Genomic DNA, 11730 nt, shown 5'->3' with positions numbered 1-11730 from the left:
TTCCTGGTTGGTGTACTAGGGCGATAGAATCCCAACCCCTTCGTTAGCTAGCTTAGCTTTCCCTCTTTTCAATCTATATCAGATCCTCCATTACTTCTTCGCCAATACCTTTTAGCTTTCCTTTAGCTGCTACTTTTTCCCAGTCCACGCCCAATCAGAGTAGTCAGTGTGCCTGCTCCGTCCTTCTTTGACGAAATGGATGCTGTAGGAGAGGTTGGGAAGGAGGGACTTCGCTAAAGAGGGTCTGTCTGTGCGCGAGGAAGGTCTTTTTCCTTTCTCCTTCCATTGCTTGACTAGGTTCGCTTTGCAAGGAAGGGAAGGCATCCGTGCAGGTAGAAAAAGGCGGAGGTCAAGCTATGGGCACAAGGAGGTAAGGTATAGTAAGTTACTTCTTCGTCTTTTGCTTGTCATTGGATTGGAAGCCGCAGGCGATGCCTTCTTGCTTGTGTAGTTGGCCTTGCCTGCTTAATGCGGAAGTGCGTAAAGTAGGCTCATTCTTTGGTTTATAAAGATCTTGTAGTAGCCGAAGGTAGTCCGCTTGTTAGATTGAATTGAATCTTATATAACAACACAACCGGGGCCTTATTAATTGTGAGACTTTATCAATAGTATAAGTGGACCTCTCAAAGGTATAAGTAGACATTAGTCTTGCTGGTTCGGGCGGTAAGGCCCTGGGTAAGCTCGGGTTAGCCTGTCAGGGTGAATGCAGGTAGTGGATGTAGCTTTTCTTCTGAAGCGTCTTAGTTCGTAGCTGCCGAAGTGTAGCATTGAGGTGAGGAGCGCGCTAGCTAGGTGGAGTCTCCTTTCGGAACTACTTCTTTTCCTTTCTCTCTCTGCTATCCCATCCACTGAACTGTCAGTATCGAGACAAGTTCGGAATGTTGGCTGAGCGTAGACTAGTCTGTTCAGGCAGTCACAGGCTTGCTAAAGCTAAAAACGGAACAACGCTTCTCACTGACTACATCAGAAGCGAAATCCTCAACTTCAAATACAATGCGAGCTGGAACGGGGTTGCCTTAGCTACTGTGGTGTACATATGCCAGGAATCGCACCATAGCCGGAGTCGATCGAGGGCCAGATCTTGATGTAGAAAGGAGCTCTCAAGCTGAGGCGGAGAAGAAAGCTTACGATTCTGTTGGTGTGAAGTGAGCTCTAACAATCGAAGCGGCTAAAGGAGCCTGCTTTGGTGACCCTACGAGGAAGTGTTGCTCATTAAAGTCAGCTTCAAACTTCCGGTAACCGCTTATCCCAAGGTAGGTGGGCTTAGATAAGAAATATAGGCATTTTTTCTCTATATCAATCCTTCGATAAAGCACTCAAACCAACGAGTAAGGAAAGGAGGCCTTGAGTTGATATTTAAAAGAAGGAGTTCGTCCTGGTGTGCTGCTTCCTTTCCTGCCACTACTTTTTGAGTAGAAACTCCTCTTTGGTTTAATTCATATTCAACTTTCTCTAGCGGAATTAGACTTTCATTTCTATTTCTTCAAATCCAGCATGACATGTGTCAAGAATCAAAGAAAAGTTCGAAAATTGGCGAATTCAATGTTTCCATATCCCTCCGGGCAGGAAATCATATATTGAATAGAGGGTACTCCACCTCTGTAGAGGATACAACACATTGAAATAAAGGAATTGGTGGATCTCTCCCATCAGACAGATCAACGGCACCGGGCATGGGATACACAGGCAGGAGAGCCGATTTGACCGCGCAGACCAAATGAGCGAAATTTTTTTAAAGCGAAAGCGCTGTGCCAACTTGCGTACAAGATTTATATGTGGATTTGATACTATAGTCAAATCCTCTTCATAAGTCCTTTCTTACAGGCTATTCAAGGTCTATTGGCTTTCTTGCTTATGCGGTACTTCGAAGGCTAAGCCTTGTTTATGCACCGAGAAAGATCGTCGGTAGGAAAGCTCTGTTATGCACCAACGACGGCCCCTTCTCTTTACCTTTCCCGTGCCCTACCTCATTCCTTTGCTGGCTTGAATTCCATCTCTTTTCTTCTTTGTTTGCGAGAGTTACTCATAGGACGACCCACCGGTAGACCAAGACTTGAACGGATAGAATCGTACTACCGCTGTCGATGCCGGTGCTGCTTGCCGACGGCCCTTCGCTTACTTCTCTGGAGTCAACGATGCCGCTTTTTCCGTCACGGAAACTGCTCGCTGTGCCCGGGTCAAGGAGATTCGATTTGCTTGGTTGGGTTCTTTGCTTGCTTATTCCACTTCTTAATCATCCTTCATTTCACTAATTCGTATTAACATGGACCTAAGATGAATTAGATAGGTTTTACACTTTTCTCAAAGAAAGAGGAAATAGCAAAGAATCATTCGGCGCGTAGTGAACTGCCAGATAGATCAGTACAGCTAGGGATGCCGTTGAAACCCGAGCAAAGGCTTCGAATTCTGCGAATTGCGCTAGTTCGAATTTTCATTTACCAGCTACTTGTTTCATGGCTTTTATTTGAGCTGCGGACCCCACTCTGGAAAGGGAGATACCCACATTAATAGCAGGTCTGATTCCAGAATTGAATAGGTCGGCGGATAAGAAGATTTGTCCATCAGTAATGGAAATTACATTAGTAGGAATATAAGCCGAAACATCTCCCGATTGAGTTTCAACTATTGGTAAGGTGGTCATACTTCCTTCACCTAAACTCGAACTAAATTTAGCGGCTCGCGTGAATGCAAATAAAAAACATCTCCTGGATAAGCTTCACGACCGGGCGGTCTTCGTAATAGAAGAGACATTTGGCGATAAGCTTGCGCTTGTTTGGAGAGATCATCATAAATGATTAAAGTGTGTCGTTCACGATACAGAAAATATTCAGCCAGAGCTGCTCCTGTATAAGGAGCAAGGTATTGTAATGTAGCAGGGGAATCCGCCGTTTCGGCTACCATAATAGTGTATTCCATCGCTCCCCTTTCCTGTAAAGTCGTTACTACCTGGGCCACAGAAGACGCTTTTTGCCCAATAGCTACATAAACACATAAACCATTTTGACCTTGTTGATTGAGAATGGTGTCTGTGGCTACTGCTGTTTTACCGGTCTGTCTGTCCCCAATAATGAATTCTCGCTGACCACGTCCTATAGGGATCATCGAATCAATAGCAATAAGCCCGGTTTGAAGAGGCTCATATACAGAACGGCGCGAAATAATACCCGGGGCGGCAGATTCAATTAATCGAAATTCAGAAGCTGAAATTTCACCTCTACCATCAATAGGTTTAGCCAGGGCATTTACAACACGACCCAAATAAGCCTCACTCACGGGTATCTGAGCAATTCTTCCCCTTGCTTTCGAGCCGGAGTTTGCTTGTTTTAGTCCATACAAGGCCTTCCTGATGAGACTTTGCTATTCATTCCGGAAGTTACTATGCTTCGCGCTCTCCTTGACAGAGATATTTCAACCTATCTGATCGTGACTTTGTTAACCCGCTTCGTCGCACGATAGAGAAAGGAAAAGCGACCCCGTGCCCTACCTTTGCTTAGTAAGAAATTGGTGAAGGCATCGGGATAGGACTGAAACTATGCCATTCAAGAAGCGACTGATCGATGGAAAGCTTCAAACAGTACCATTGCTAAATATCCCATAGTAGGGTCAAGGGCGTTAGCGAGAGCGTCTCTGAACCTGTTTTCCTCTTCGCTTTAGCTCGAGCAATTTCACTCTCTTCGAGTAACTTACAATGAATCTTCGGTAATAGAAAACGAGTCCTTAAAATGATCTTAGCTCACTCACCTTGGTGGGTGCTTGCCACTCCTCGATGGCTCTGATGCCCATCCAATGCCCTATTCCGAGGATCTCCGTCTGTTTAAAGGAGCATTTGTCTTTACATAACATAGAGGGGATTTTTCTTTAATACCTTAAAAACGGTCCGAAGGTGGTGGAAGTGGTCGTTTAACGAATAGCTATAGTCCACGATTAAAGTATACTACCAGTCGTCTAAGTACGGGTGGAATAGCTCATTGTGGAGGGAGCAGAACATGGCAGGGGTATTGGTGAGTCCAAAAGGCATAACCAGATCAAACGCCCCCGGTCATTCCGGCAGCTTAAACTGAAAATAGGAAAAGATATGAGAATCAAAAGAAGTCTATACCTGCAGATGAAAGAGGAGCTTCTACGTGAACATTTCACACAGTGCTTTCTCCTCCAACAGTCAAGTAACTAGCACTGGTTATTCCAGCAAGAGCTCTTACTCTAACAGAACTAGGACCGTCAACTCCAATTGTAGCAGCGGGAATGTCTGAACCACCAGATATGGCATTAATAGCTTCTATTGCATGGGTGGAAATGGAGAGCAGGCGCGGAATATAATAGCTTGAACCGCTTAGGCTCTTTGCACCTAAATAAATAGTAGACACGCAAAAAAATAAGACGCGAAACTTATAGAGTCGTAGCCTTCTAAGACTTTCTTCTCCAACTCACTCAATCGATAGGTTGAGGCAATCAACTGGAAATCGACCAAAAGGACCTGTCAAGCCTTAGAAGTCAAAGCATGCATCACATATCATCATGCATAGCTTATTAGCTGTAGTAGCTGCATAGGAAACATAAAGCATATAGTACTTTTCTCCATTGTCATGCATCAAATGGCTGTCTCTCCTCTCTCAAAGCAGGCGAACTTCATGGAAGATCAAGAAAAGCGAGAACGGGAACTCCTAGAGCTGCTGGAGCGCCTAACCCGGCTGTTACCTCCTTCTACCGTCGCCCGCCTCTGATCAGCATTCCAATACTCCGAAGCACACATCAGATACACAGAGTAGTAATTGGCATATCCATTCTCTCTCCACAATGGCAAGCTCCTGGTTCACACCTAGATCTGGCCGGAGAATAGCATAAGAAAGATCTCGACGGCTCTGGGAATATACCACTCCCGATACTCTTTCTCCGTCACCTCTATCTCCAAATCAACGGTTTGATATGATGAATTGAATATCATTACCAATGATTACAATTTCATCAATATATACTAAAATAAAAAACAGAATAGTTTCCACGTCGACGAGTAAAAAGGGACTGCCTGGGATTGAAGAAAACCAGCATCCACAGAAGCTAATTTGGCAAACCCATTTCGGGATGCTTGTTTAAGTCCATAAAGGGACTGATTCAGGCGGCAAACTGAGTTCTCCCCCTGTGGAGAATATCCGTGAGGGAGAGACATGTATACTTCCTTTTTTGGAACATGTTAAGGCTTTACGCTCTAACTCACCTTCACAACTCTAGGTGTCGTCGCGCCTAAGTTATCATTCTTTTTCCACTGTCTGATTGCAGTAGGGGGTCACGTAGGATGGTTAAGCCAGGAGCAGGACCGATACTTTGCTTAGCCAACACATCTTCACATTGCCTTCCCTCCAAATATGACTCAATTCACACCTCCAACCCCTTCTCATTAGCTCTCTGATTCTCAGGATAATATTGAAATGTGGATCCTCAGGCCCAGCCATTGTGCAGCTTCTGTATAGAAACCAGGGAGTCCGTCTCAACCTGAATGAGTCTATAACCCTCCTCCCAGAAGCTAGTAGTTTGGCTAAAAAGAGATAATCAGAAGAAAATGATCGGGCAGGGATGCACAGCAGGAACTTGCAAAGCCAACACAAGAGAAAAGAAATATGTTCACCCTTGGCAATACGCACTTGATAATACCCCGAAAATCCTTTTTCATCGCTCTCAGCGCATCAAGTCGAATAGTGTTGTTTAACAATCTTAAGCAGCTTTAAGGTAAAGATGACATTCAGGCTCATAAGAAGCTCTTGTCGCCAACTACATCGAAAAATGCAAGAAACTTTGAATTGGACGTAGATAGCCTTTTTCATCTTTTCTGATTTCGATAGGCATCCCACCCTCACCTCAGGATGAGAGGACTTCTTTGAGCCCTAAGCTTTGTTCCCTTCGCAAGTGACCTGAAAGCCGGGCAGGCGCTTTAAGAAGGTGCCAGTTGACTTCTAGTTGTAGCGGATCTTACATCGGTTCTAGCGCTTTCTCTTGATTCTATTTTTGAAAGATCTTTCCTTGCTCTGAGGAATGCCCGGTTTAACCAGAATCATCTCGTTAGCTTTTAGAGTCATCCCGGGATCTTTGGCTTATGCCATGTGCTCCAAACTTGAACTCAACTTCCTTTTTTCACCAACATCCGCTTCTCACTCAAGAAACTGGTGAAAGTCTTTTCCCTTTGCTGCAGCTTTCCCACGAGCTTTGATTATCATATACTCAATCTGGTCACTGGACCTAGGCTCTATTGAGAATTTGATGATGCCGAAGGAACCGCACGCACCATCTGCGCCCTCGGCCTTGGACGAAAGAACAGACGAACTTCTTGAGGAGAATCTAGAGCTACGAAAGGCAGCTCCAGCGGATGGCCAAAAGGTCCCCGAAGTCCGGGAAGCAGTCAAACAGGACTTCAAAACCCAAACCCCGGCCGACAAATTCACCTTACTCCAAGAACTAGAAAAAGAAAGAAAGGCTAAAAAAGAAACCCCTGCCATGAATTCCTCAATGAAATAAAGGATTTTCAAAGCAAAATCCAAGATGGGCGGGGCAATTGAGTAGCAAGCTATCTGTTCTCGGAAGCAAAAGTAGCTCGAGCCAAAGGCAACAGCGAGGCCCCTAGTCCAAAAGTCTAATAGCATAGGAAAATGCACTTGGGCTAGGGGGAAAGAAGAGCGGGTATGTGGGCTTCTTTCACTTAACAGTTTTGTAATATCAATTAGTAGTATGCCCGGCCAGAAGACCGATGAGCCTTACCAGAAGTGAAGCAAAGAAGAGAGAAAGTCGCTCTTATAACGGTAACTGAAGAGTTGTCAACAAGTCAAAAAGGTGATGGGAAATTTCCAATTAGATCGATCTTCTTCTTTCTTGTTATGGATAGAGGTTAGCTTTGCCAGCTGTAACCGATGCCACAAAGGTTGAAAACGGAGATTCCTTGATGCCATTCGCTTGACGGAAGCTACTTACCTTATTACTATCAAAGGGAATGACATGGCAAAGCCTTTAGCACAATCAAGCAATCAAAGTAAGAGGAAAAGATCCAAGCTAGCCCGAGCCCCGAAAGGAATCAATCTCTTTTAACCAACCCCTCTTACTAGATTGAGAAAAGGCGATCTCGATACGATCTTTCTAAACCAATCTATCACTGGCACTGGAACGAACCATTCTATACTAGTACTAGTATACTGAGTAGCGTGATCAAGTCAAGTCCTTCCTCCTTATTTCCGGATTTCAATTAGATTAATGTGCCCTCGTATGGGAGTAGAAGCCACTACTTCCCTCTTCCCCCGAGATGAACTACTCTCGCAAAGAACCTTCCTTCTATTGGCTATATATCTGTAGTCACACAGTTCCAGCTATCTTCTGGATAGAAGCGCAGGTGCTTGAGTGAAAGGCAGACAGGTAAGGGTAGGTAGTAAAGGCAAGCGCTTAGAAAAAGGTGGATTAAAAAACGAAAATAAAATAGAACCAGATACATTCAACAAAGAAAGTGCTAGAGCATTTATTTAATACAAAGAAAGGACGTTATGTTTAATGAACTTATACAGGCCGTTAGGCGGGGCAAGAGGTACGAAGTCACTCGAAAGAGGTACGAAGTCACTCGACCTACAGGGAGAGGTACGAAGTCGTTCGACCTACAGGGAGAGGTACGAAGTCGCTCGAAGAGGGGCTACCGCTCGTTTCAAATGAGTTGTTCGTTGAACTATGTTCAACTATGTGATACTATGTTACAGAATAGTGAAACGAACAACGAATAGTTCAACTCATACGTTACGTATACTAGAGTGACTGGTAATGACAGGGTAAAGGCTGCATTGATATTATCAGTGTGAAATCCCATGTTTCAAATGAAACTAAGCCGTTCTCATCCTGTAGGTTTTCGATGATTACTGATCAGATGGGTGTCAAAAATGGTTGAGAGACAGCTAGGTGCTACCATACGGTACACTACGATACCCCCGGTACCCTACGTACGAAGTGACTCGACTGAAAGGAGAGGGGAGAGGAACGTAGTTCTGCAACGAAGAACGGAGTGGAATCCGTCCAGTGAGTAACTCGAGCAAACCCCCAATGCGGAAGTAGGGAAAAAATGACTATCCCAAAAGGGGAAGTCCGAAGATGAATCAGAATTGGCATCTTGTTCAGACAAAAGGGGAGAAGTTGGATTAGAAACTTCTTACATGCCAGCGCTACTGCTGTAGTGGGAGGCGAGGTCAACGGTAAGTGGACGAGAAAATTCCACATGTAGAATGGAAAGACCTGGGCTGCTAGTGAGTGCAATGGGGATAGTTTTCTCTATTCATAGTAGGTACGACGAAATTCGAATACGTAACATGATCTCCCCCACCCCTACTTTAGACATAAAAGGAAGGTTGAAAACAACTAGTTGTTTAGTGACTCTTTACTTGACTTGAAAAGCTTAAGTTGACTACCACTTCGTTCGTACTTCACTACAGTGCCTGTAGCCCCAAGATCGGCGAATAAGATCTCTTCTACTTTTCGTTGAGTTGTTCCCTTATCAACTCATCACGATCGATGAAGATAAAAGGAGGCTTTCACTCGTACTCGTTAAGAGCCAAACAAGCTTTCTTTTTGAAGATGGATGGATTTTATTCGAATATATTCTGTCGCCGAGAATGGATGGAATTAACAACCACTGAAGGGGTTTGATTCTCAGGCCGGAGTCAAGACAGAGATCGAACCCCTAATATGACATTGAACTTCTGGGTATAAAAGACTATCTATTAGTAAGACTCGAACAGAAAGATTTTTCATAATAGGAGTTGGGGCTTTCTTCGCCAAAGCGAAAGACTTATTTTCTCTAGTTAGGAGCCCCATCCCTTCCTTATTCTTATATATCTATTCTTTCTTGCTACTTCCGGTTATAAGCCACCGGCTTAAAGAAGACGATTCTAGGCGTCCATCAATAGACCTGGGGAAGAGGCTATTCAATCCGCCATGGAAGGTAGAACGAAAACAGGCGGACTTTTGCTTTGTCTTCCATGCGCCTTCTCTATCTATGGGTAGACTTCACACCCGCTCTGACCGGGAAGAGAACGAATTGACGCTAAAGAGATAGATTTGAGAAAAGACTTGCAATCAAAAAGGCCACTTGAATGGGTCCTTTGTCTCGATGAAAATAGGATTGATAAATGGCTTTTTGAAAGTAAATAAAAGTAAATGTCGTAGACAAAGAAAGAAAGTCTACCCTGGCACTGGGCGTTCCCAAACGGGTCAATTCAATAGAATAGACGCCTGTTGGCATTCCAGCCTTCCTATCCGAAAGAGAATCCAGTATCGTGAATATCTGAACTGGTTGTTTGCTGTTCAAGAATTCTTCTTTAGGGAACACATATGTGTTAAGGGACTTTTGGTAAGACCTATAGTTGGACATTAGGGTCAGATCCGAATACGTGCCTTCACCTCATCGAAGGTTTAGAAGCCTTGGACACCAAGAAGGTTCAATCTGAAAGAGAATAGAAAGGCGGGGGGCTAGAGGAAATAGGTTCCTAAAGAAAGGAAAGCCACCTCCGATCGAGCTTTCTTATGCTTATGACAGGCATTCTCGGGGAAAGGGGGAAGAAAGACTTATTGGATTGGTTATTCGCCCACGTATTTAAAGAAGAGCCTTCTATATTACTTATATTACGTGCGAGTGAGGTCTTTCCCAAAACAAATAGTGGGATTTCCTCAACCTTCCTGACTTTTTACCGACTACTCCTTGCTGGTGGGTTGACTTCTACAGTACAACGCGGGGACTTCTCTATTCTATAATTCTATATCTTTTTGATCTCGCACTTCCTTACTTCTAATAGAACCTGGAGACTAGCTATAGCTCTTCTCTTGCGCGCTTCCCTGCTTTAGCTCACCATTCTTCTCTTTGGAAAAGCCTTTTAGAAGAAGAATTTGAAAGGTACAGAGATTCGGTCGAGGTACGAAGTCACTCGGTCGAGGTACGAAGTCACTCGAAAGAGGTACGAAGTCACTCGAAAGAGGTACGAAGTCACTCGAAAGAGGTACGAAGTCACTCGACCAATTCGTTGAACATAGTTCAACTCATTTAGTTGCTAGAGATTCGTTGAACATAGTGAGACTAAGGACGCGAAACGCCCACTTGGGTAGCTATGACCAAGTCAGCCCATCGGACTCGAAGAAGGGAAGCGGAATGCTGAGAAAAATACCCTAAGCTAGCCGAAGAAAGCTTAGTCCCACCAGTTGTTTCTGGGGCCTCCAATAAGCTTTCCATCCTCCCATCAATACCAATTCGGAAGCATGAACCAACAACCAATCCAACCATATAACCGTTATTTGGTATCAGCTGTTTTTAGATAGGCTGCCACTTTAGATCGGGATAACAACCGGTAGTCACAGCTGCTATCCGCTGTTGTCACTAGGAACTATCACTCTCCTTCCAGCCCCCTTCACGGGCAGTATTCTTATGTTCTTTTGTTCTTTACGTCTTGTATACCAATGGGTGATGAATCCACCGGGGACATGATGAAGTCGGAACCAGAGAAACCATCCAGGGAATTTTGGCCGGATCTAATACATATGGAGGTGTAGTAGACATCGACCAACCTGCTGCCATATCATATAACTTCCACATAACACCAAACCTCACAAGACTTTCATCTCTTCTTTAAAGCCTTTTCAATTGGCTCTTTCTTCCCTTCTGGTTTTTAAAAAGGCTGGCTACTGGCCTTATTCGTCTTTGGCTAAGGAAAAAGAAACCTCACTATTACCGACACTGGTATAGACTATAGACACATTTTGGTGTCCTTCTCGCCTGGTGGCCACAACCCTTTCCTATCAGCTTAGGTTTTATATAGTATAGCGGATGGGTTAGTAGTTAATTGCTATCCCCTTTTTACCTGTATTTGGAGTCGTGTCGTTGTTGTCTGTGCGGGCTGGTGTTCTTTCCGATCTTGCGATGAGCTTTAGCCGTTCTTTGTTGCTTTAAGCAGTAACATGTTCCGTTGCAGAAGAAGCAGTTACGAAGCAGCCGTTCTTTGTTGGAATCTCTCGTACGAGATGTCCGGTGTTATGAGGAATGTTGGGACTTCACTTTACCTTTGGAAGGAACTACTATTATATCGACCTGCGGTTTGTCTAGTTCCTGATCGGTTAAGTAAGTTTTCAATGGTCTGATGCTGTTATAATCCGTCAGCCTCGCTACCTTTAATGCTGTGCGATTGAATGTTGAAGTAGTGCCGTCTTAAGTGTTGGGCTTGGTTGGAGTTGGTTTACCGGACCGAAGAGTGGCAAGCAATATTATTACAATACCGAAAAGAACTTGTCGCGGGAGCAGCCAAAAAAGAAGAGACTCCTTCAACAACAAAGAAAGAAATTGCGTAAGTAAAGAGAAAGATAGCCAGTCCTCTTGGGCGGCCGAGAGTGTTATGTAAAAAGGACCAAGGAGGATCCTATCCGTCAGGAGAAGGAGGAGGAGTAGGAGCTAGCCTTAGGTAGGGGCGGAATCGAATGATTAGGAGATAAACAATGAGACAAAGGAGAGCACTTAGACAATTCACTTTGAGTACAGGGAAGTCTGCTGGTAGGAATTCCTCAGGGCGTATTACGGTTTTTCACCGAGGGGGTGGATCGAAGCGATTGCAGCGAAGAATTGATCTGAAACGAAAGACTGAGTCTATAGGCGTTGTAGAAAGGATAGAACGTGCGCCTAATCGCTCTTCTCGGATCGCTCCGGTACGATGGTTCCCCCGGGGGGGGGGGGGCCGCCAA

The 11730-nt window shown here is 44.5% G+C and overlaps 2 protein-coding genes and 1 pseudogene across 2 annotated transcripts in view; 2 read left to right on the top strand and 1 right to left on the bottom strand.

Annotated features, from left to right (window-relative positions):
* LOC124898705 (cytochrome c oxidase subunit 2) overlaps positions 1 to 11730 on the top strand; it is a 16867-nt gene that overhangs the window by 2663 nt on the left and 2474 nt on the right. The gene's annotated exons all lie outside the window — the stretch shown is intronic.
* Positions 2291 to 5164, bottom strand: LOC124898424 (annotated as a pseudogene).
* Positions 3343 to 11730, top strand: part of LOC124898704 (60S ribosomal protein L2, mitochondrial-like) — a gene marked incomplete in the record, with an annotated part of 11258 nt that continues 2870 nt past the window's right edge. The window contains 1 exon segment of the mRNA XM_047412532.1: positions 3343 to 11719. Coding sequence (XP_047268488.1) covers positions 11488 to 11719 — 232 coding nt within the window.

This window comes from Capsicum annuum, chromosome 5 (assembly GCF_002878395.1).
Source record: "Capsicum annuum cultivar UCD-10X-F1 chromosome 5, UCD10Xv1.1, whole genome shotgun sequence".
In the NCBI taxonomy this organism is placed as follows: Eukaryota; Viridiplantae; Streptophyta; class Magnoliopsida; order Solanales; family Solanaceae; genus Capsicum; species Capsicum annuum.
This window is presented reverse-complemented; position numbering and strand designations above follow the sequence as displayed.